Source organism: Papaver somniferum, chromosome 5 (assembly GCF_003573695.1).
Source record: "Papaver somniferum cultivar HN1 chromosome 5, ASM357369v1, whole genome shotgun sequence".
NCBI classification, from domain to species: domain Eukaryota; kingdom Viridiplantae; phylum Streptophyta; class Magnoliopsida; order Ranunculales; family Papaveraceae; genus Papaver; species Papaver somniferum.
This window is the reverse complement of record NC_039362.1, coordinates 20,526,280-20,551,843: the sequence shown is the minus strand read 5'-3', so window position 1 is coordinate 20,551,843 and position 25,564 is coordinate 20,526,280. Positions and strand designations below refer to the sequence as shown.

The following is a 25,564-nucleotide window of genomic DNA, read 5'->3' as shown; positions in this document are numbered from 1 at the left end:
TGAAATGTCTATCTATATGTATCTGATAATCTCATATATCAAGTTAGGAACAATATGGACACTATCCATTAGGGCTTCATTTGCGTCTCCACATAGTTATTGAAGGCCTGATTTTTGCAGTTATAGATGTCTCATCCACTCGTCCTACATAGCAAGGTTAAGAGATGATGCCCACTGGCACTGGTAGTTCTTGACAAGCTATAGGCAGGGGATACATTTGGAGGCAGGCATTGCAAATGACTTGCACGAAGTTTTAACAATCCTACAAAGGAAGTTAGCACTTAAACAGTGTTAGTATTAGAAATAAGACATTACTGCCTCAAATATGAAGAGAGTCTGAACGAGACTAGTGAGATTATGTCGTTTAATTGCAATGATAAAAGACATTTTGCTCAAGGAAGTTGGATAGTTCCTAATCATGTAGCAATATGCAACACATAAAAAGTTCATACCTGTCGGTCCTAACTCAGTACAGTAGGCCATAACAATAGGATTCTCAGGGAAAGGCATTATGTCCAAACAGGATCTCCATTTATATTAGACTTCAATTCTAAATGAAATACTCCACACAATGAATGAATTGGATGTGCTCGTCTTGCATACCAAATTCATAAGAGTGAAAACAAAAGGTAAGTGGGATCAAGAATATCATCTTATACATCAGTATTTCAGATATCAAAATATGAACTGTACTAGGTATCAAATGAAGTCCCTAAATTCCATTTATCATGAACTGTACAGATGAATAGATATATTAAATCAAAATTCAGACATGTGCTAGTTCACCGGAAGAAATGGCATCAGAGACTAAAAATGCAAGAAACAAATTGAGCCAACACATTTCTGAAAGCTTTCTGACTGAAATAATTTAAATTCATTAAACAAGCGGGAATGTACACTAATCACTAATGCTATGAGAAAGAACCCTAAAAACCACTTTAACTGCCCGGACTGAGACGCGGACTTATCAATAACAATAGAAGATAGCAGAGTTTCAAACTAATGAATAATGAAATACAAATTATCTCTAAGAAAGCTGGGCTTTGAATTAGCCAGAATTATTTAGAAGCCAATACCAGTAGCTGCGCCAACACCAAGATTTGGAGGACCTTGAGTATGAGGTTCAAGCTTCATATTCTTCCAGAAACAAGCTTCTGGAGCTAGCTTAGCTGAAGACCTCATTGGCTCTGAATTACATCTAGTCAGCACTAAGGGTTCATATGCTACAGCATTTACTAATTTCTGTTCGATCACCGTCGCCATTGCGGATGGTGTTGCAGAAACTTCAACTGGTGGCTTAAGTTTAGCAGGTGGTGGCGCTGGCTTCGTAGATTTAGCAACTGAAGGTGGTGGTGTAGGTTTGGAGATAGATCTTCTAGGAGGTGTTGGTGGTTTCTGATGTTTGCTGTGGAGTGGTGGACGACCATTACCGGGGTTAGAATCAGTACTTAGCCTACTTTTAGAATCAGTACTGAGTCTAGTTTTTGAATCAAGACTGTGTCTACCCTTAGAATCAGTACTGTTTCTTTTCTTAGAATGATCGTGATCTCCTCCTCCACCACCATTGTTTTGAACCACTCTTCTTTCAGGTCTATATCTGATGAAATCTGTACTGCACACCCATGTTTCTTTTGAAACCTCCATTGATAATTTTGGTTCACACATCATTAACAACAAACAATCAGGTAATTCTTCTTCTTCGCTATTCTTTCGGTTGTTAATTTTCATTGTACCTCTTTTTTCTACAGAAGTTCTGGGCTTTGTAGCTTTATCTTCAGTTGCATTGTTGACCTTTTCTTCGAAATCAACCACTTTTACTGGTTCTGCTTCTGGGATTTGCTCTCTTTCTTTAACTTCTTCTACTTCTTCCGCTTCATGAATAGACCTTGTACATGATGAAAAACTAGCTCTTCTTGAAGATGTGCTTGGCCTCCTACTTTCAATTCTTTCTTCCTTCAATTCAACTACCAATTCTTTTTCTTCTGGCATTTGCAATCTGGGTTCCTCTTCATTTTCCTCTACTTTAAGAATCTCGTGCTCTTCTTCTTTTTCTTCTTCTTCTTCCCCTTTAAGAGGCTCAACAGCAGAATACCCACTTTCATTTACATCTTCTTCTATCTTTTTCACCACTATTTCTTCTGCATTATCTTGATTTTCCTCTTCATGATGTTCTTCCAAGGAAATTTCTGTACTTTCTTCATTTTTCAACAACTTATCTTCTTTAGGATTTATGAGCTGTAATTTCACTTCAGTTTCATCTTCAACTTCATCATCATCACTATCCTTATCCTCTTCTCCATCTTCAACTTCCTCTTCATCACTATCACTATCACTATCACTAACATCATCTTCTTCTGCAACTAGTACTTGTTTGTTTGGCTGAAGATCCTCCTCTTCTTTCTTATCTTTTACAGGAGACTCCCAGAAATGGTTTGCAAGAGCAGACATTCTTAAAGGCTCAGATCTACATCTCATCAATAACAAAGCATTTCTAGGTGGAACGCAAATACTAACTCTTCCCTCCTCTTCTTCTTCTTCTTCTTCCTCCTCCTCATTACAGATACTAACCCTTTTCTCTTCTGAGATGTGGATCTCAATCTCACCAACCATTTCCTCTCTTCTCTCCCTTCTAATTCCATCTTCTCTTCTACTCACCACTAACTCTGTCTCATTATTATTATTATTATTGTTATGATTATCTCTATTTTGATGTTCACTTTCATGTAAACTAGTCATAACCCATTTCTCAAAAATTTGCCTACAAGAACTAGTATTCCTCTCTGTACCACTAGGTTGCCTTCTCTTCTTCATTCTCCTTGTCAAACAAGAAGGCTTACAAGGCAACAAACAACTAAACTCAGCTCCAAAAGCTCTCAAAGCATCACAAATAGACAATGGAAGATGAACCCACCTCTGACTCCTATGTGGTAAACACTCTTGTTGCTGCTGCTGCTGTTGTAATGGCTGTGAATGGAAACTCCCATCATCTGTTTTTCTAAAACTCACATCTCTTCTCTTAGACTTCTTCTTCCTAAACTTCTGACCTTGTTTCTTTGTTTTAACTCTGACTTGACCAATACATGTAACTTTTGGTGATGATGGTTCTGCTGCTGCTGTTGTTGTTTCTGAAGATGAACCCTTTTTCTTTTGACTTCCAGTTGGAAACATGGGTGACCCTTTGATACTACCATTACTTCTTAATCTTCTACTCAATGAACAGGACAATGAAGATGATGATGAATTACTAAACTTTCCACTGTTTCTTCCTGGACTTTGAGCTGATTTTGAACATACCTTTACAGATGATGAGTTTCTTGATGTGAAGCATATGAATAGCTCACTCCCACTTCTTCTTCTTCTGTATGATGTTGATCTATTCTCAGACTCCATCTTCTTCTGAGCTCAATCTTCATTACCTCATTTTCTGAGCTGTTAGCTGCTGCTGTTGAGAGTGAGTGAGGCTGATTTAGATGCAGATTCAAGAGTGATCTTTTTTCTTTCACTCACATAAGTCAACAAAACAGTGCACAGCTAGGCCGGTCAAATTGTTTAGATGTACAGGTGGCGAAACTATGTTGAATAAGCCAAACATTTGGGACTGTTAATTGACGATATTATCCTTTTGTTTTGTTGATTATTACTCTGTACTTTTCACTTATTTACTGACAAAGCACACTGTAATCAAAAAAACAAGACAGACACCGCACGTGAACATGCAGTTTTTATATGGTCCCTAAAAAGATACAGTGGTTCTTGGTGTATCATAAGATTTGTGGACATGATTTAGGAGATGTTCATCAATCAATCATGACAGTTTCGGGATCTTGACAGAATCTCAAAGTTACCAATGCTCTTAATCTGGAACGGTAAAGGGTGTGATCGTCCACAACTCTTTTCTTTATTGAGTTGGCCGTCCATTTCGCATGGTTTCCCGTAACGGAGTGCCACGAATATTATCGTTTCAGTGTTTGCACTTCTATACTTGGTTTCGTAAACAAATGTAGAAACTTGAAAAAAAGAGCAGCCAAAACCCTCGACCGCAGATATTCACAGGGCCGGAAAATGTTATTGACAGGGCCAGAAAAGATAGAAAGCGGAAAATTTGGGAAAAACTGAAAAGTTATTCTCCGGAGACGTTTCCAGCGCCGGTCGCAGCCTGGAAGAATAAATATAGGCAGCAAGATTAAGCGCAACCACGGCCTCAATTTGTTTAAGAGATTGAATACGAAGGTGATTAAGGAGTTATTGATTTGAATTCAAGTATCAATAGTGCATTATCAGTCACAGCCTTGAGATCAGAAAGGGGTAAGAAGAAAGTAAAGAAACTAAACATACTAGAATTGATATTGTTAAAGTTATGGAACCTAGCTAGTGTTAGGAATTACTAGAGTTAGTTATTGTGCCTTGTGCAAGTATTACTCACTTGCTTGTTATCTTTACTTTTTACCGTTATGTTTGTCTGCATCTATCTGGAATATCCTAGGTTTATTCCTTTAGGGTTTGTCACTCTCTGCCGCTTGTAATGACACCCTATAAGTATTATGATGTCATATTTCCTAGGTATCTCTTATCTAACGAATACAGCTTATCATTATCAATAACTCTGTCTACAATTATTGCTCATCGATATCTCTGTCTTAAATCATCAATCAACATCGGTACCTCTTACCTACATCATTAAAACATCAGATCTATCATGGTATCAGAAGGAAATCATTAAGTATGTCCTGGGATCTCTGTCCACTATCTATTGAGTCGTCACCATCAAAACCTTTACCTTTTATCGTCATCTCTATCTCTTCCTGCATTTATTTAAATGAGTTCTGAAACATCTGAAGGTGGTCCTGGTACTCCACCTAACCCACCATTCCCACCTGAGTTTGATTTCACGTTTCAATCTGTACCGTTCAACTCTATTACGAGTCTTGTATCTGAGAAGCTGAGTGAAAACAACTACCTGGTTTGGAAGAATCAGATGGAGTCTATCCTTATCAGTACAGATCTGTATGGTTTTATTGGTGGAAGTATACCAGCGCCGCCGCCGTCTATTCTTGTTGGTGAAACTGAGGTTTTAAACCCTTCATACCTGAAATGGAGGAAATGGGATCGGTTTGTAATGAGCTGCTTGAATGCTACCTTCTCTTCATTTGTTTCTTCTGCTATTGTGGGTTTATCTACTTCGAAACAGGTATGGTTCTCTCTTCAGAAAGAGTTCTCAGATCAGTTTGTTGCTAGAAAGTCCATGCTGCGTAATTAGTTATATAATATTAGAAGAGACTTTGATTCTATGTCTGCTTATTCGCTCAAGATAAAAGAAATTGTTGATGCCCTGGCTGCTATTAATGAACATATCTCTGACTCTGATCTTGTTATGTATACATTCAATGTTGTTGGAAGAGAGTATGATGGCTTTGTTATCTCAACCCAAAATAGAGATGTTCCTGTTACCTTTGCTGCATTGAGATCTCGCCTTATTCAACATGAACAGTGGTTAGCTGCTCAACAATCTGACATCTCAAAAAGTCTTGATTCAGTCATGAACTCTGCCTTTTTCACCAAAAACACCTTTCACCCATCTACCTCTAAAGATAACTCTCAAAAATTTCAGAAAGATACCTCTTTTAAACCTCATTATGATAACTCTTATAAACCTCATAAAGATACCTCTGCACTTTATAAAATCACTGACTTTAACTCAATCACCTGTCAAAGCTGCAAAAAAACTGGCCATACTGCCAACAAGTGTTTCTACAGATATACCACCTCTAAAACTAATAACAGCAACCCCTCTCAAGGCAGTACCTCCTCAACACATGGAAATATTTGTGTCCAAGTAAATTCTGCATCCATCTCTGAGGAGACATTTTACCTTGCAGCTGTAGACTGGCTACCAGATTCAGGTGCTACTGCACATATGACAAATGATCTTTCAGTCCTTCAACATGCATCTCCATACACAGGTTCAGACTTTTTTTTTGTTGGCAGTGGTGCTCATTTGCCTATTACTATGATTAGGTCCTCAGTACTTCAAACTAATACAACATCTTTTCAGTTACCAGATGTTCTCTATGTCCCAACCTTACACAGAAATCTAATATCTGTTGGGAAGTTCACTGAAGAACATTCTTGTTCCTTTGAATTCTTACCATGGGGTTTTAGGATTCATGATCTCAACACACATCAAGTATTAGCTGAAGGGAAAGTGGACAAGCATCTTTATCCTATTCATACACCTTCTACATCAGCTACTCAAGCTCATGTCTCTTTGAAGGCTTCACCCATCACCTGGCGTAGCATATTTGGGCACCCATCAAACACAATTCTTCAGAAGTTGTCCACAGCCTCTCACATTCAGCTCATTGGGACTGCATATGAAGCATTATGCTCTCCCTGCCAGTTGGGCAAAAGTAAGAAGTTGTCTTTTCAAGCTTCCACTAGAACCACCACTGCTCCTCTTGAGCTTATCCACTGTGATGTTTGGGGACCAGCACCTGTAGTCTCCAATTTGGGATATAGATACTATATTCTCTTGATTGATGACTTCAGCAAATTTCATTGGATCTACCCCATGACCACCAAATATGAGAGCTTGGTGTGCTTCCAAGACTTCAAGAGGCTGAATGAGAATCTTTTGTCTCAGACAATCAAAAAATTTCAGGCAGATGGTGCTTATGAACTGATTAAGGATCAGTTCAGGGAGTTTTTAGATGCTTCTGGTATAACAGTTTGTGCTTCTTGTCCCAACACTCCTCAGCAGAATAGAGTTGCTGAGAGGAAACACAGGCATATCACTGAGATGGGGACTACAATGTCTATCCAAGCTTGCATGCCCAAGAATTTTTGGTATGACTCATTCTTGGCTGCCACCTTTGTCATCAACAGAACTCCCTCCAGGTTGCTTGACTACAAGACACCCTATGAGGTACTCTTTCATAAAGTCCCTGATTTTTCATCTCTTAAGGTCTATGGCTGCACATGTTACCCCTTTCTAGGTCCAAATAGAAAGGATAAGTTGAGTCCCAAGTATACTAAATGCACCTTCATTGGGTACAACCCCATGCACAAAGGTTATAAGTGCTTTAAGAATGCCTCTAGGAAAAGTTTCATCTCCAGACATGCCATATTCGATGAAACCAGCTTTCCTTTCTGCACTTTCCCCACTAACCCCTTACCACCTCTTCAAAACCCATCATTTATACCTCATTCTCCAGCTTTAACACTTCTCAATACCCCACCAGCTGCTGAGAATGTTGCATCCCCTATTACTGATATTGAACCTACTACAGATGTTACACTTCCTACAAGCCCAACATCCACTCATCCACCTTCACCCACTCACTTCATGACCACCAGATCAAAAGTGGGTACTCATAAGCCTAAATACCTACCTGAGTATGTTACTCATTATACCATTGCTCATCCACCTCATTCTACCTTTAACACTGAGTTGGCCAAACCACAAGAGCCCAAGACTTTCAAGACTGCTGTAAATGACCCCAAGTGGATGCAATCTATGATTGAATAAGATACTGCTCTACGGGACAATAGTACATGGACTTTGGTTCCTCTTCATCCATCTATGATCATCTTGGGGTGCAAATTGGTTTATAAGATCAAGTACAAATCTGATGGCACTATTGAGAGGTTTAAATCCAGATTAGTGGCTAAGGGCTATCACCAGGTGGATGGACTGGATTATAATGAGACCTTCAACCCAGTTGTGAAACCCAACACCATAAGGACTCTTCTTATTATTGTTGTCACCAAGAGTTGGAGCATTACACAGTTATATGTCCCAATGCTTTTTTGCATGGAGATTTGCATGAGACAGTTAGATGAAGCAGCCTCAGGGGTTTGTAGATCCTGAGAAACCTAACTATGTCTGCAAGCTCAACAAATCCCTTTATGGCCTCAAACAGGCTCCTAGGGTCTGGTTTGAGAAGTTCAGTGGGTTCTTGATCAACTTTGGCTTCACCATGAGTGATTCTGATCACTCCTTATTTATATATGTCTCTGGTGGTGAAACTCTTCTACTCTTTCTCTATGTAGATGATATCATCCTTATTGCAAGTTCAGCTTCCTTAAGAACCAGATTGGTCTCTCTCCTCAGCAGATCCTTTGCCATGAAGGACCTTGGTGATCTGCATCTCATTTTAGGGATTGAGGCTACTAAGTCTTCCAGCAACAACTGTCTCCTCCTCACTCAGTCCAAATATACTGTTGATCTCCTTGAGAAGACTGATATGCTTGACTGCAATCCATGTTCAACCCCAGTTGCCAGTGGCACTAGAGTATCTATACATGATGTTGAACTATTGTCTAATCCATTAGAATACAGGAGTATCATTGGAGATCTGCAATACTTGACTCTCACCAGGCCAGTGGTAGGACTTGAAAGAAGCCTACGACTATGTCTAACTGCAAGTGCACAATGTCGATATGCAACACAGGGCAAGCACAGGTCGATCCTCAGGGACAAGGTGGGTGTAAAGATGAAACTATGGTCTCACTTAAAATGATTCTAAACAAGAAAGAGTAACCAAAATGGGGGTTGTTTTGATGTGTCGAAACGACAAGGTGTTGGTGAGGATTACAACAAAAAATAAATAAAAGTAAAAGATGCAAATAACATAGGGAGTAAACACTGAGAATGAAGGTACTAGGATTGTCGAATCCACCATTAACTCATACTATGTATTCAACTGATTATGATACTCTTGTCCTTTTAACAGATAAGGTAGAGGTGTCAAGTCTATTACTTACCTAAGGTGTTTCACCAATGGATGATTCAATCACAACTAAGATATCAATCCTAAGCACTAACTGTCTAACTAAAGCACAACTAGTCAGAGGATTCATAACAGTCTCTAAGGCATGAGTTGTGGTATAATCACATAGTTTTATCCTAACTACAATGCATACATGGCATGCACTGTGAGAGCAAAATGTGACAAACCAAGATTGAAATATTTCTAGAACAATTTAAGCATTCAAGAATCACACAAACAACATAAATAACATAGTACAAAGCTATGGTTTCATCTCAACCTTAGCTTAGTGAACTAAAACATGATCAAATTATACTACTGGATGAAACAGATGAAATAGTAAAATTACAGAATACTAAGAGCTTGGTGCTCCGGCTAGCCCGGGAATGAATCCTACTCACACCCACACACTCAATTTATAGTTACAATGAGTTCTAAACAAATCCCTAAACTAGGGTTTCGAAAATTACCTAACCAATTCGTACCACCCATGCTAGATAACTGCTCTATCACTTCGACCCATGTTTTTTCTTCTTCTCATGCTCCCTGTCTTGCTCCATGTGCGTCTCTAGCTCGATCTATCTTATCAACTCCTCACCTAGGGTTTTCTGTATAGAGGAGAAGGAAATAAAATAACTGGTTAAAGGGTTGGTGGAAGTGATGGTGATGATGGGTTTTGGTAGTTGTTTGAATGGAGTAGTTGAGGAAGGTGGTGGTTGAGCTCGAGGTGGCGTAAGGTGGTGGTGATGGCAGAGTTTTCTCTGCAGACGGTGAGGGAGAAGATGGAGTCGATAGAATTGGAGAAAGGTGCGTTTGTTTTGCGGGTATAGGTGTTAGGTGTTGTAGTGTTGAGCGGTTGTAGCAAATTCGATGTCCAGCGAAGATGATACGTTGGATGATCACATCTGGATTGAATCGAACGTCTAAGATGGAACAACCTTGCAGCGACCATTGGATGCGTGATACAACAATTCTGACGGCTTAGATTGGAGTTAGGTACTATGATGTTTGACAGGAGCTTCAATATTTGATGCTCGGTGATGAGGCGAACGTTGGATGATGTGATGGATCCAATCTGACGGCTCTCATGGAAATGGGTATGGATATTGGAAATGGATTTGGGTAATGGTTTTGGGCCTTGGGTATGCCAAGGCCATATCTTCTTTAAGGACAATTCTTCCTCTTCAAGCCCACTTCTAGTTGATCCGGCTCTTGCAAACATCATTCTTCGCTGCCTTTCTGCGGGAGTCTTTGCCGTTTCTTTGCTCTTTTCGCTCCGTGAGTTAACCAGGCTTTATTTAGTACCTAAAAATGCAAAATTAATTGAGAAAAGTATTTATTCTTGAAAACAACGAAAACACAGAATATGGGATAAAATGGAGCGTTAGTGCACAAAAGATGAGTTAAATGCCAATAAAAGGGGTGCAAATATATACAATATTTGGCACTCATCAGCCAGACATCGCCTTTGCTGTCAACTACGCATCTCAGTTCATGCACTCTCCTACATATGAACACATGTTGCTGGTCAAGCGCATTCTGCGATATCTCAAGCACTCTATGGGCTCAAGTATTACTATCTCTCCTGGTGATATTACTCAACTCTCCGGATACTCCGACTCGGATTGGGACGGGTACCCTGACTCAAGGAAATCTATCTCTGGATTCTGTGTGTTTTTGGGTTCAACCTTAGTCTCATGGCAATCCAAAAAACAGCCTAACGTGTCCAAGTGATCCACTGAGGCTGAGTGTAAAGCTCTCTCCTGTGTAGCTTTTGAAGTTATGTGGCTTGCTGCTCTCCTTGATGAGTTTCATATCTCTGTGTCTATGCCACACCATCTATTATGTGACAACTTAGGAGCTCGGGCCTCGGCTTTGAATCCAGTCTTCCATGCTCGAACTAAGCACATTGAGCTCACTAATCACTATGTGAGAGACCTGATCCAAACAGGTACTATGGATGTCGAGTTTATTTCTCCAGCTCTTCAGATTGCAGATGTCTTCACCAAAGGCCTACCTCTTCCACTTCTCGACAGCTTAAGGGACAAACTGATGCACTTCTGCGCCATCACTACTTCAGTTTGAGGGGGAGTGTCAGGAATTACTAGAGTTAGTTATTGTGCCTTGTGCACGTATTGCTCACTTGCTTGTTATCTTTACTTTTTACCGTTATGTTTGTCTGCATCTATCTGGAATATCCTAGGTTTATTCCTTTAGGGTTTGTCACTCTCTACAGCTTGTAATGACACCCTATAAGTACTATGATGTCATATCTCCTAGGTATCTCTTATCTAATGAATACAGCTTATCATTATCAATAACTCTGTCTACAATTATTGCTCATCGATATCTCTGTCTTAAATCATCAATCAACATCTATAACTCTTACCTACATCATTAAAACATCTGATCTATCAGCTAGATCCATGGACAAAGATTAAGTGACTATTAAAGAGATTTTGGCGACCTATTCTAATGTGTCTGTACATTTGATTTTAAAATTTGTAAGCATGTACCCGAGGTACAGATGAGATTCATAGTGGTGATGTTGAAGCTTTTGAATACATTCACAGTATTGGTGGAGTTTTGGATTTATTAGTTATTCGGATAATCATCGAAGGGATTTGAAAAATATGTTGGAGATGATTGAAGGTTGATCAAAAATAAAAAATAACAGGTAAAACTCAGAGGGAGGAAGAAGAGCAGGAACGGTGGTGACAGCCGGTTACTTCATCCGGAGGTGACGACGTGTGCATAACAACTTGTGAATGGGGAAAAACGATTTGTTGGTTTTTACGGAATTGGAGAGTCGGCCGTGTGGAGACTCCTTGAACCGAGCAAAATGTTGAACCTCACACAGATGCACTGCAAGAAGGGAGTACTTTAAGTTCGAGAGATCAATCTGTAAGACCCCTGCCTAAACCAAGAACAATGGCCGTTCCAGAGTCAATTCGGTCACAAGAGAGGATGGGTTGATCTGTAGGAGGGAAGCTGAGAAATGCGTGAGATCAATGGTGATCTGAGATTGTAGGTGTGTTGTGAATTCAGCGTGAAAATGCTCTGAATGATTGAATTTTTCTCAATTGAGAGTAATTTTTATTAGTTCGTGTAGACGAAAGATTGTCTGTATGAACTTTGATGAGAAATTGCTAGTTTTGGCGAATGTTGTTCGATTGTTCGAAAAAACCTCTCCTTTTCAATCAGGATTTAGAGACATTTTATAATGCTGGAGTCGAAAACACCATGATCCCATGAAGTGTGACAGTTGCTAGAGTCAGTGAGTGGGAAATGGGGAAATCGTGTCAAAACCAATTACTCATCGTGCGGAGACTTGTTTAACTTTCCACCCACTACTTTGCTGACTCTTCCAACTGATTGCACGACTTGCTCACATTCTCGTTGTGGGTGAAAACACGTGTCGTAGACCGCCAGACCAAAACCCAAGTTAATATCCCCCCATGTGAAACGATTGAAATCTCGTGATTGTGGATTCAGTTGCTGACTTTATGGGACGATGAGTCCATGTAGCGCTGAGTTGAACATGATTATCAAATGTTTCGAAACTCATGAATTTAATGTGTCTGCTGAGATGAGGTATCATTATAACCTAAGACGAGCAAAACTGTGTTGCTAAATTGTTGAATATTGGTAGTTGAACCAATATTCTTTGATTTGAGCAAATATTGCTAGTCTGAGCGAATATTGCTAATTGAATAAATATTGCCGGTTCGAGATTGCTAGTTCGAGCAAATATTATTCTTTTGATGAATTGTTGGTAGCTGGACCAAATAAAATATTAATTTAAGTTACTGACTGCTGGGTCGAGCAAAATAAATATGAATATCAATCATGGAATCAACATAAAATTATCAGAGTGTTAGAATCTGCACAGAATCACGTTTCTGCAGAGTTCTGGATTCAAAACCCTAATTTTACCGAAATGATGATTTATTGCAAATCAACACGGGACCGACTACATGGGATGACGGGTTCACCATATATATCCTGGATGCTCGAATGAGCAAAAAATACCAAAGTATCTTGAGGACCAGTTGGTGAAAGAATGATTAAATGCTGGTTTAATCATTTACTGAAATAATGCTCGTGTGAGCAACAAATCATAAAACCTGATGTAGAAAATATGAGGGGTCGACCAAGAGGTCATGAGACCGGCTCTTGATGGTCGTGGGACCAGTAGATGATCGTTTGAGCGAACTTCCAATTGTTTGGAAAGAGTTCGAACCTAATATGAGCAGCTGAGCAAATTAGGTTAAAATCATTAAAACATGCGGGACCAGCTGTTTGCAAGCCTCAGGGTCACCCTTGGTCGGTCAAGGGGATGTTCCCGTGTCACCATAGTGTCCGTGCTTCAGTCCTGAGAATTTTGATATTTTCTGATGCACGTTTGAGCAACATTTGGAGAAAATATGCAAAATCCATGGTTTTGCTGAAACCGGCAAAAATACATGAGATAATGAAAATAATAAATAAACAAGGAATCACAAGGTGTGGAACCGGCCACGGCTAGGGCATGGCCCGATGGATGACACGCGGTCCCACATGTTTTTCCCAGTTTTATGTGATTTTATGTATTTTTCTCTGATTTAATGGAAATTCCATGAAACTGGAGAGTTTGGCGAAATTAGGGAACTTCCATGAGATGAGAGACATAAATTAAAATATAAAATAGGGAATGGGAGTGTGGGACCGACAATGGTCGTGGCATGGCCGGCCGGCCAACGGGCGCGGTCCCCAAGGCACTCTTCCCAATTTTATGTAATTTTGATGATCTTAGATAATTTTTCATAAAATAAAAGGGATTTTTTGAAAACCAAGATATTTTGTTGAAATCAGGGAGTTTTCATGAAATCAGGAAACCAAACACCAAATAATAATAAAATAATGGGCGTGTGGGACCGGCTAGGGCATGGCCGGTCGGCTTCCATGATTTTAGAGAAAATACATGAAATTAGGTAATTTTAGGGAAAATTCATAAAATCAAGGAATTTTCATAATTTGAGAAGGAATAATAAAATAATGGGACGTGAGGTGTGTGACCAGCCGGCCGGCGGTCCCGCGACACCTTTCCCTAATTTTATTATTTTTTGACAAAATCATGTGATTTAGATAAAAATACATGAAATTAGGTAATTTTCATGATTTTAGGAAAAATTCATAAAATCAAGGAATTTTCATAATTTTAGAGAAATAATAAAATAATGGAGACGTGAGGTGTGGGATCGGCCACGGCCAAGACATGGCCGGCTGGTCCTCGGTCTCGCGACACTTTTCCCTAATTTTATTATTTTTTGATAAAATCATGTGATTTAGATAATTTCTTTGAAATAAAGGAAATTTGCTCGAACGAGAGGATTTTCATGAGATCGTGAAAATAGTAAAAATATGGTAAAATATAAAATTGGGCGCGGGACTAGTCACGGCATGACTGGTCGGCTGGTGAGCCTAGTCCCCTGGCGCTTTTGTTTAATATTTTATTATTATTATTTTCCCTTCCTATTTTGCATAGGTTCCTCGTTCGTTCGTATTTTTAAAATGCTCGTTCGTGCATTCAGAATGCTGGTCTGTGTATTATCTGCCAATTACACTTGCACCATTTTGTCAGGGCTTATTCGATGCCCAGATGCCTGTTTCATTGAATATTTATTACTAACCTGTGGAATTCTGCTGGGAAGAACCACAGATTGAAGTAACGAAATATAGCGAGGAATCGTAGAATATTGTTGAATATTCAGGCGATTAATTGACGACTCGTAGAATATTGCTGGATATTCAGACGATTTAAGATAATTAATTGTTGGCTTTATACTAGAAGGGCTTCTTGTCTAGGAGCATTAATTATCTGAGGGTTGAGCAATATGAACTTGCTGGAGCATCGTATTCCTCTTGCATAGTCGGGGGAAATATGGTTACATCCCGAAGACGTTGTCGCTCTATACTAGCAGACATGCTGTCTAGGAGCCGCCCAATCTTTCGATTTTATACAGTATGAGATGTGTCGTGGCCTCAGCTGAGAGACTGCACATCTTCATCTTCTCTGAGAGACTTTCTCCATCAGAGGTGGCATGAGCTTTCATGCACAGAGACATGAGTCTCGATACTCATCTGATTGCCAGATCCGGAGTAATTACTGAAATTGCTCAGTATTCATGAGATGTGTCGTGGCCTCAGCTGAGAGACTACACATCTACACGTACTCTGAGAGACAGCCTTCTCAGTCAGAGATTTATGACATGAGCTTTCATGCTTTAATGAGAGACATGAGTCTCAATACTCATCTGGTTGCCGAATTTGGAGTATAGTTTTACAATTCTACCCTTTGTCGAAAATCCACCATCTACACAACTCAAAAGAAGTTTGATAGTTTTGGCCCTCAATGAAAAGTCCCGACCTGCGAATAAGATAGCAGTCCTGTTAACAGCAAGGGTCAAACCCTCAATCTATATATTCTATGGTAAAGGAGCAATGCTTAAAAGGTGCTCTTTAAAAAGGAGAAAAGTCATATAAAAGCAAGAAAACTTTGGTATACATGTTGCTAGTAGCTTATTTTGCTTACAATCTAATAATAACCTACTGATATAAGTCGTAAAATTTGGTAGATTATACTCCTTCCGTTTCCGGAAAAAAGTTGCTTTTCTTTTTAAATTTTGTATGTACAAAAGAGAAACTTTCATTTATAATAGGCTAAACATCCAAAATTATCATTCCCCATACTAATGATAATAGTGACAACTGTGATAATTAAATGATTTTTTGAGGGTGGTTTTGGAAATAAATTTAAAAAGTTACTCTCTCACATATTTGCCCTAAAAATTGCGCAAATTGGAAGTAACTCTTTTCCAGCAAAAACTACGTCTCTCACATTCATTGCAATTGTGTGGGGTCCAATAATGGCCCCCTGCTAATCTCCCAAGGATTGGGCCCCAACAAACATGTGAAAGGAAAGTTTTCCCTTAGATTTTTCACGGTTTGTTTAGAACCATTGATAAAACATATGCTAATGGATGTCAAAATAAAAATTCTTTTGAAATGTAAGTAGATTTAACAAATGATTAATAAGACAAAGGAATATCTAAAGTGTTGGGTATTTATATCTCGTTATAGTGGTTTGAGATATTAGTATCGACCAATATATTGCTAATCCCATTATTCGAAATTAAAGAAACGACTGGAAATGGAATTTCACATACTATACAAAGAGCAGATACGATGTAGTCAGCCATCTATATCTATTGTTGTTTATGGATTCTTTTTTTTTGTGTGCTTCCTTTGCTAAGATATCAGCAATTGCGTTACATCTTCTTTGTTCAAAACGAACGCGCAAAAAAATTGCCACATGCTTTATAACTTCTGATACTAGAGTTTGTTCCTCCAAAAAAAAATGTTGTTTGATTCATCTCGTGCATAGAGTATTAGTCTTTGACAATCACCTTCCACCCAAAAGTTTTTTAAACTCGTACTCTTTGCCCAAGTATCTTCTTCTGCAGAGGAGACATTAAGAGTCCCATCTGTAGCTTGGATAATTGTTCATGTATCAAAGCGGGAGAATTATACCATAACCATCACGAGATGAAAATTCAATCCAAGAAGCATCAAAGTTAATTTGGGATTAGATACGGAGAGGTTTTGGCCATCTGTAATCTATGCAATTTGTTTGACCTGGATAAGCAGATGCAGATGTTGTCCTCTAATCTATAGTTACATTTTTATTTTCATTCATAGGGGAATAGAACCTTATGTGTCTCAGAACTGCTAAAGCTAATTGAAGGCTTGTGGTAGATTTAGGCTTAGTTTTGTAATGCTGCGGCTTTTGTAAAAACGCTTTTCTGTTGTGCTGTGCTGCGTTGTGCTGTGCAAAAAAAGCAGTTAAGTTTTTGGTAAAATAGATACTAAAAGCTAAAGCTGATTAAAAAAAATGATCAAATCGTGTTTGGTAAAATATAGGTTCACTTATTGTAGTCGTAACAAATGACAAAAACAGACATAATCTTTTAAGATAGTTTTATTCTATTTTATGTGATATACACACATTAGATATTTATATATATATTGAGTAATTATTTTTTATTATTTGATATAATTTAGGATAAAAAAACATTTATACTAAAATCAAATATCTATTTAATATTGGTTCTTATAATATAAAAGTGAAAATAATAATTTTTGATGAATGTAACATAGATTTAAAATAACAACCTTTAAAATAAGGAGAATAAGAAATTGATTATCAAAGATTTAAGGGAAATTTTGGTCGTTTATATAATATAGTAGGGATATAGAAGGAAAATCATGCATTAAAATAAGGTGGGACCAAAGCTTATGCTTTTAGAGCTTTTAAAAGCTCCTCTCCCACAACTTTTAAAATTAGGGAAATTTTGGAAGTGTTTTGTGTTAAAAGCACTTTGAAAATATTTTACCAAACACTAATATGAAAAATAATTACTATATATATTTTTTGAAAGTGCTTTTTGAAAAAATAAAAGCATTACCAAACCCAGCCTTAGACTGGAATATTCTAAAACATCTTTCTTTCCAAATTAACCAACATTTTGTAGCCATTTGCCATTTTTTATATGTCACTATCATTATAGATACCTGCAATCCAATCTGACTACATGGAAGAAAAAGAGCAGGTAGTATCATTTTTATAGTTTATACTCACCATATGAGGTAGCATCCACACATACTTAGCATAAGGACAATAAGAAAAACATGTGTTTTAAGGATTCACATTCATGCCCACAAAAGATGCATTTTATATCTATGTTTTTCATGAATTGTCCTAATTTGTTTCTAACAAGCAAAGCATTATGAATACATTTCCACAAGAAAATCTTAATTCTTTATGAGATATTTAGTTTTCAGAAAGACACGTTTTCTAGCCTATTCTGCTCAACCGATGAAGTTTTAAGTTTTTGATATATAGATTTTATAATGAAAATCTCATTTTTAGTAAGTAGCCATCTTAATTTATCTGGTTTTTCATACCTTCCTGTCTGTGAATATTCTAATACCTAAGAATTGTTTTTGCAATGTCAATCGAAAATCTACTTCTAACTTCCTTTTCAGTCCACTTCTTCGTATTTGAGTCCAATAACTCATATACAAGTGTTAAAGAGTTTAATTGAGTACACATAAAAATAAGAGGTTGTTGCCCATACATGTTCTCCATTTGTCCGTCCATACATGAACTAACTTACCATCACCTACCTCCCAACAGCTGAACTAATAAATCAGAGAGACACCCTGCAGAGTACTCTCCATATCCAAGAAGAATTGTAATGTTTCTTGGAAGGAAAAACAATTGTATCTCTAGAGTATTTATCTTTTAACACTGAACTGCATAGAGTACTCTGCTTATTTTTTATTCTCCAAGCAAGCTTGGAAAACCATTGCTTTGTTTATCTTTTTAGCCTATTTAAAACCCACCTAATTCCATTGGTTAACAAAGAAATTCCCAGTTAATTGGGTAAAAATCAGTTGAGTTATTTTATTTTCCCCACCAAAAACTTCTTTGGATTGCGTCGATTCTATTCATGATTTTCTTAGGAAAGGAGAAGCAACCCATTTGGTAGATGGGAAGACCACAAAGAATAGACTTATTAAGTATCAACTTACTTACTTGTACCATACTTTACCGTTCCAACTCTTAGCTCTAGTTTCCATATTTTGCACTATTTTGCCAAAAGTTTTTATTATTGGTCTATCTATGAACAAATGTGTAATAAGAGTCTGTGATGCTATTTATTTTTAGTTTTTTTAAAATCCTAAGCATGATTCTATGATGTTTATATTTTATTTATTATTTCTCAGTAATAATGAATTTATTAATAAACAAAAGGAATACAAATATCTCTGGTTAGAGAAAATAATTCAAAACTTACAAAAATTGCCCATTTTAGCATCAAAACAGAAAACTAGCTAAATCTGAAGTAAGACTGATTTTCAACTTCTAACTTATGTAAAAAGGCTGGTATACTAGTAAACAACATCACTTCACCCCTGTCAAATTAAAAAAAAAAACTCTTTGTTTTGTTAATGTGTTTGCAGAGAAGTTTATTTCTCTGAAACTCTGAAGAAACCTTTATGTACTTACTCTATCACATATTTTATTCCATCTTGTAATGGTAAACCAAGGTACTAGATAAAATGTTGCAACGGCTGTCTATGAGTTTGATCTAAATAAAATGTTGATGAAACCATTTCCTACTGCCCATTCACCTGCACATAGTATTGATATGACTTATACATAAAATTTGTAGTAACACCTATAAAGCCCCTGCTACAGCAACTACAGCCTCTCCCCTATTATTCCTGCCAATGAATCCATACCCATCCATACCAGGGTTCCCTCTTGAAGCTCCATCACAGCATAAAAGTATTTGATTAGACTTTGGGAGATGAAAATATATTTCTTGAATTCTTATAGTCTTAGTTCTTCTGCAACTCAGTCCAAATGCTTTTAACACTTGTAGATCATAAGAAGAGTTCCACATTAAAGCCTTCATCCTCACATCACTTTCTACAATAAGTTTCATTATTCTAGTCTTCAGTCTATCTCCATTACAGTTTGCATTTTCATACACACATTCATTTCTCAAAAACCAGATTTCTTTAAGAGTAATGAAAGCAACATTTTTCCGTATTTCCTTCACTGCTGGGCTCTTGCTTTTTGAAAAGTTGAAAATATTCTCAAAGGATGTAGGATTTACAAAGCATAACATAACCCCAAACCACTTCCAAATAATCTCATTGAAATTGCAGTTCCATAAAATGTGGCTCAAGGACTATTCAGCATTTTTACAGAAAGGACACCTTGAATCTAGGCAAAACTTTCTTTTCCTCATATTATCATCAGTGGGGACTATATTACTCACTAACTTCCACACATTGATTTAAATACTTGGATGGACTGAATTATTCCATGCCAGCTTTGTCCAGTGTATTTTTGGATATTTTTGCCTTATACATTCCACTGTAGAAGCTACTGTAAATTCACCAGTTATTGTGCCGCACCAAGTCCTTATATAACCCTTTTTTTATCTACAGTTGGTAGTTCATTAATATCAATCATTTCCATCATTTCAGTTGGTATCACTCATTCTCCCTCTAGAAGTAGGTCCACTACTTTCATGTTGGAAACTAAAACTGATTCAAGTAGTCGTTTTCTGGATACAAATTTATAAGGGAGTCTTCTTTAATCCATTTATCTTTCCATAAAGAAATCTTTGAACCATCTCCAACTAGTCATCAAGAATGATTATATACCTCCCCTGCTACCCACTTTAGCCCTAGCCAAATATAATATTTTTTGTAATATTCAATCCATTCTCCTTTTTTATTTTGAAACTTTGCTTTAAAGTATCTTGCCATTTCATCCTCACCATTTAGAATTTTCTAGTATACCATAAGAATTGTTTTATTTATTTGCTCCAATCTTCTTAAACCCATACCTCCCTCATCTACTGGAGTACAAACGTAATCTCATTTCAAAGTGATCACTTTTCTTGTAGATGGATCACCAGTCTATTAGAAATTTCTATTTATTTTTTCACATTCCTTAACTACTTTTTGGGGACATTTGTAAATGATCATATTGTATTTGGGAATACTGCATAACACAAACTTCACTAGTATTAATATTTCTTGAAGCGAGAGAAGATTACCTTTCCAACCTGATAATTTTTCCTGTAACATTTTAACTATATACCACACATGATGAGTTTTTATGCTCCTAGGTTCCAAAATCACCTCTAGATACTTTTCAGGAAAAACAAATAAAGTCATGTTGCATTCTGCTGCAATTTGATTTTTTTCTCATCTCAGAAGTACCACCACTGAAGACTTTGTTTTTTTTCTCTAAGCTTATAACTTGTCCTGAAGATTTATCCATTTCTTGTAATCATTGGAATTAATTGTCTTTCTTGAACCATTATAGTTAGAGTTCTACTGAATAAGTCTTATGAAATAAGAAAGAGAAGAGGTGACAAGGGATCCCCTTGTCTTAAATCTCTGCCAATTTGAAACTACGCAACTGGACCCCCATTCAATAGGATTGATATTTTGGCAAACCCAATAAGGTTTGTACCCAATCAGTAAACTTCACTGAAAAACCAAAGCATTCATTAATTTGAAACAAAAATTCCCAACTTAATGAATCATATGCCTGAGTAATGTCAATCTTCAAACCCATGTAGCCTCCTCTGCTTTTTATATTCATATTATTTATCAATTCAGATGCTAGTACAACCTTCTCTTGAATATTTCTGCCTTTTATAAATGCACCCTGTTGAGGAGATACAATCTTCTGGATTATTTGAGCCAGTCTTGGAGTGATAATTTTGGTGAAGATTTTGAAAATAAAATTCATCAGACCAATTGGTCTGAATTAGTTAGCTCTTTTAGCATTCTTTACTTTTGGTAGAAGCAGAAGGAAATTTGAGTTGAGACCATTTGGAATAAAGCCCTGCTCCAACAAAACTTTATTGCCTTTGTCAAAACCTCACCAATAATTCCCCAGGCCATTCTATAATATCATCCATCAAAACCATCAGGTCCTAGTGAGCTTTATGGATCTAATTCATATACTGCTCTTTTGATCTCTTCCTCGGTGGGAATCTTCTCTAATATTTGATTATCTTCCTCATTCACCACTTTGGGAATATCCTGAAAAATATCTTGGGAAAAAGTGACTTCCTGAAATTTAAATTTATATTCAAAATGTTGAATTAAAATATTTTCCCACTTATCTTGATTTGATACAATACTACCATCTGGTTTTTCCAATTCCACTATTGCATTTTGAGCTTGTATAATTTTGAGATTTACATGAAAAAATCTTGTATTTGAAGCACCTTCCTTCAGCCATTTCATTCTAAATTTTTGTTGAAGTATTTACTTTTCTTGTTCCACCAATAACTCATGCTTCCCTCTAGCAGTCATCAAATTATTCAAAAGATTTAAATCCAATGGATTTCTGTCAGACAAAACTGAATTCTTCATTACATCTTCTTCTGATGTTTAAGTTTTTCTGTCACACTCCAGAAAGTAGTCCAGTTCCATTGTTGAATTTGTTTTTTTGATTCCTTTTAACTTACTCATAAAAACAAAACCAGGATTTCCTCTTATATTTGTACTCCAAGATTATTTTACTGTTTGCAAGAAAGTAACGAGGCTTTCACACTTTCAAAGCTCTGAAAGGGACATTTTTAGGTCTTGGGATGTTAGCACTTGATCCATATAATACACCATGATCAGAGACACCTCTCGCTCCCACTTTGTATCTCCAATTAAAGTATAAATCCAACCACTTATCATTATAGACACCTCTGTCCAGATTACAAACTATCCTTTTCCTTCCGGCTCTGTTGTTACATCAAGAAAATTCTAAACCAGTTTTTGGAGCTTGAATTAAACCACATCTATTCAAACAATTTGTGAATTCTAGCATTGATATCCTTAATGGTTTTAGTCCACCTACTTTTTCACCCATACTAGTAGTTGTCTTAAAATCTCCAAGTAACAACCAAGGTTTATTCATTGTAACTAGATCAGTCATTTCCTCTCATAGTTTTCTTTTATTTACAGTTAAAGAAGCAGCATGTACCCCAGTTAATAAAACATCTCCCACTACTACTGTGATTGCTTGTCTTGTAATTGAAATTATTTTTGGAGGATTTAAAGAAGCACTCCACAACACCCAAATATTCCCTTTATTATTCTCACTAGAATTATGAATTGTCTCATAATGCATACCTGACAATTTTAGTTTTTTTTATAAACTCAAAAGAATACTTCACTTTAGGTCCAGTTAGAAAAATTAGAGAAGGACAAAAATAATGTACTAAACATTTTAGTTTGACTTTGGCCTTTTCTCTCCTAAGGCCTCTGATATCCAAAAGACTACTTGCATTGGGAAAGTTGAGATTGAGAAGGATTCCCTCCTCTCAAACCCCCATTTAAAACTAAATTTTCTGCTTGCTTCCTTGAATTAATGATACTCACATGCTTAATTGGTTTGTACAAAACCAGGAAATTGAGTCCATACAAAAGCTATAGTATATTTTTGGTTGTCAGAATTGAAATTAGGTTTCCATGCTCTGAGCTTTAAAGACTGAGATTCAACAGGAAAATATTCTTCCCTAATATATTGCTTATCTTCAATATTATATAATTTATTTATGAAAAAACATTCATCTAGTGGAATGAATTTAATTATACCTTAAATGGTCCATTAACGTATGCCACAATCACAACAACATAATCCAACTTGAGCTTTATTAAATCCAATCTACCAATTAAGTTGTATCTCCATTCGTCCAAGTTTTCATCAATAAGATCACCTGGGATGAAACATACTGGGTGATCACCAATTAAAACAATCTCAGAATGATTTGCTGAATTCTCTGGATCCAAAGAATAAAATCCTAAGTTTTTTGAATTTGACCTAGAATTAAAATCAGTTGTTGGTTGATTTTCCATAGTTTCCGACATACCTTTTGATTGTTAATGATCAAATAAACTTTAGTTTTCCACCACCAATCATCAGATTTGCTTGAAAACCACCTGAAATTAATGAAGAAATCACTAGAAACGAGAAAATTTTTAAAAAAATTTGTGACTGATTCAATCGCCCGAGTCAGACCGATTCGAAGAGCCAAAACACCAACAAGTTATTTTAGTTTTCGATCTTCTATGGCGTTTATACTGTATCTTTTTACTGAAAAATATACTAGACTTTGAAAAGTTTATAAGTTGTCCAAATGCATTGCTAAACTGACTAATAATGCATATGAGATTTTTGCAATTGACTAGATTTGCTAAACTGACTAATAATGCTTCTGCAAACAGAAGGTCAGAAATTGGTTGACTATGTCTAAAAAACTCCATACAAGTTAGAAAGAGATAAGGAATAATGGGTCTCCTTGTCTCAATCCTCTTGTAGGAATGAAAAATTCACATATCATGTCATTGTGTAAGACTAAAATAGAAGCAGTAGAGACGCATTGATGTATTAAGTTGCACCATTCTTTACTAAAACCAAAGGATGGGAGAGTTTGTAGCATAAACTCCCAATTGACCCTGTCAAAAGCTTTTGACATGTCGATTTTCACCCTTCTTGGTTTTCATTTTCTTAAGAGAGTGTATGACTTCATGGGCAACTATGTTGTTGTCTGCTATTTGTCTTAAAGACAAAAGATTTGTAAGGTGTGTTACTTAATCCAATAGGTCTGAAATCATTAGGGGTTTTTGGGTTTTTTATTTTAGGGATTAAGCAAAGAAAATTCTAATTTAGCTTTGGATTTTTTTTTTCTTTTTGAAGTATAACTGAAACAATTTGATTCCCTACTAATTCCCAATTATGTTTGAAAAAGATAACCGGGAAGCCATCTAGTCTCGGTGATTTGTTTGGTTAATTGCTTTTACAACCTTCCATACTTCCTCAACACTTGGAATCGATAGCAGAGATTCATTTTCCTGATAAGATATGACTTTTGTGATTAGACCCATAAGCCCCTGAAGTATAGCAGTAAAAAATGACTCAAAGTGAAGTCTTAGTTCATCAGTAATTTCAGAATTCTTCTTCAGAATATCTCCATTTGGTTAAGCCTTTAATCTATCCTATTTTTTTTCCCTTCTTTTGAGAGTTTTAATATGAAAATACTTTGTATTTCTTTCTCCTAATTTTACATAATTATATCTGAAGATTTGTATAGATATTGTTTCCTGTGTATTATAAAGTTTTTCTAACTCAAACATTTTGTCATTCAAAAGAAATCATTTTGTTTGGAAGTGATCAGAGGCCTTCAGATGGTATATATCTTTTAGGATTTAAAAAAAAAAAATTGTCTGGAACTCTTAAAACACTTTTCTCCAGATTGTAAGATTTTCCCCTAGGTTTTTTAGATTGTATAACTCTACATCAGTAGCTTCTATCAATGATGTGTCCCAGGTACTACAAATTAATTGGATACAAGACTTATCATGTAACCAAGTTTCAAAAAATTTAAAAGGAAAGATTTTGTTAACATCTGTGTTTGTTAATACAAATTATGGAAATATTAGGTTTTCTGATGCAGGTGTGATTTAGTCTATTAGTCCATCTATAAAACAATTTTGTCTGTATTGTTGAATAGATCTTCTACTGATTTATCTAAGCCAACTAGAGGTTTACGGGAGATCCGTTATTTCCCAATTTATTCATTATACGTATAAACTCTGTATGAAGAACCATTACGAATAATGAAAGTAGTTGTAGTCTAATAAATCGTATTAAAATCTCAAAACATGTTCATTCGCCGAGTCATCTGCTTTGACCGCATTATTTTTTCGTAAAGCAATTCCTAAAACTTCTCATAACTTAGTTGATCTTTTTAAAGACTTTGGTCTTACTGGACAACTTGCTAATCTTAATAGATCAGGACTAAAAACATATCCAACAATAATGAGTGAAGTTAAGCAAATCTCAGGAGTAAAATAAACTCTCTAGATGACATATACTTAGCTAAGAAACCAAAAGTTAAAAGCTTTGAACCTTGATGAGTTGTAGGCTACAAAGATGGAAAGGAAACAATGCAAGTAGAATATCAAAATAATATATATATACTAGGGAATGACCCGTGCCTTGCGGCACGGGCTATTTCACACAATTTTAAGCTGGGGCATTGACTATTTTCTAAGCACAAATTAATTTATTGATATGTAATCATTTTATTTGGCATTTGAATTTCGTATTGATTTTTTACATGTATTTTTGAAATTCAGATTAATTAAATATA

The 25,564-nt window shown here is 36.4% G+C and overlaps 1 protein-coding gene across 1 annotated transcript; it reads right to left on the bottom strand.

Moving 5' to 3' along the window:
- Window positions 1-840: 840 nt before the first annotated feature.
- LOC113281116 (trichohyalin-like) lies at window positions 841-3,563 on the bottom strand. Its single transcript, XM_026529765.1, has one exon. The coding sequence runs from the start codon at window positions 3,388-3,390 to the stop codon at window positions 1,063-1,065; it is 2,328 nt and encodes a 775-aa protein (XP_026385550.1). The 5' UTR covers window positions 3,391-3,563; the 3' UTR covers window positions 841-1,062.
- Between the last annotated feature and the right edge of the window lie 22,001 nt (window positions 3,564-25,564).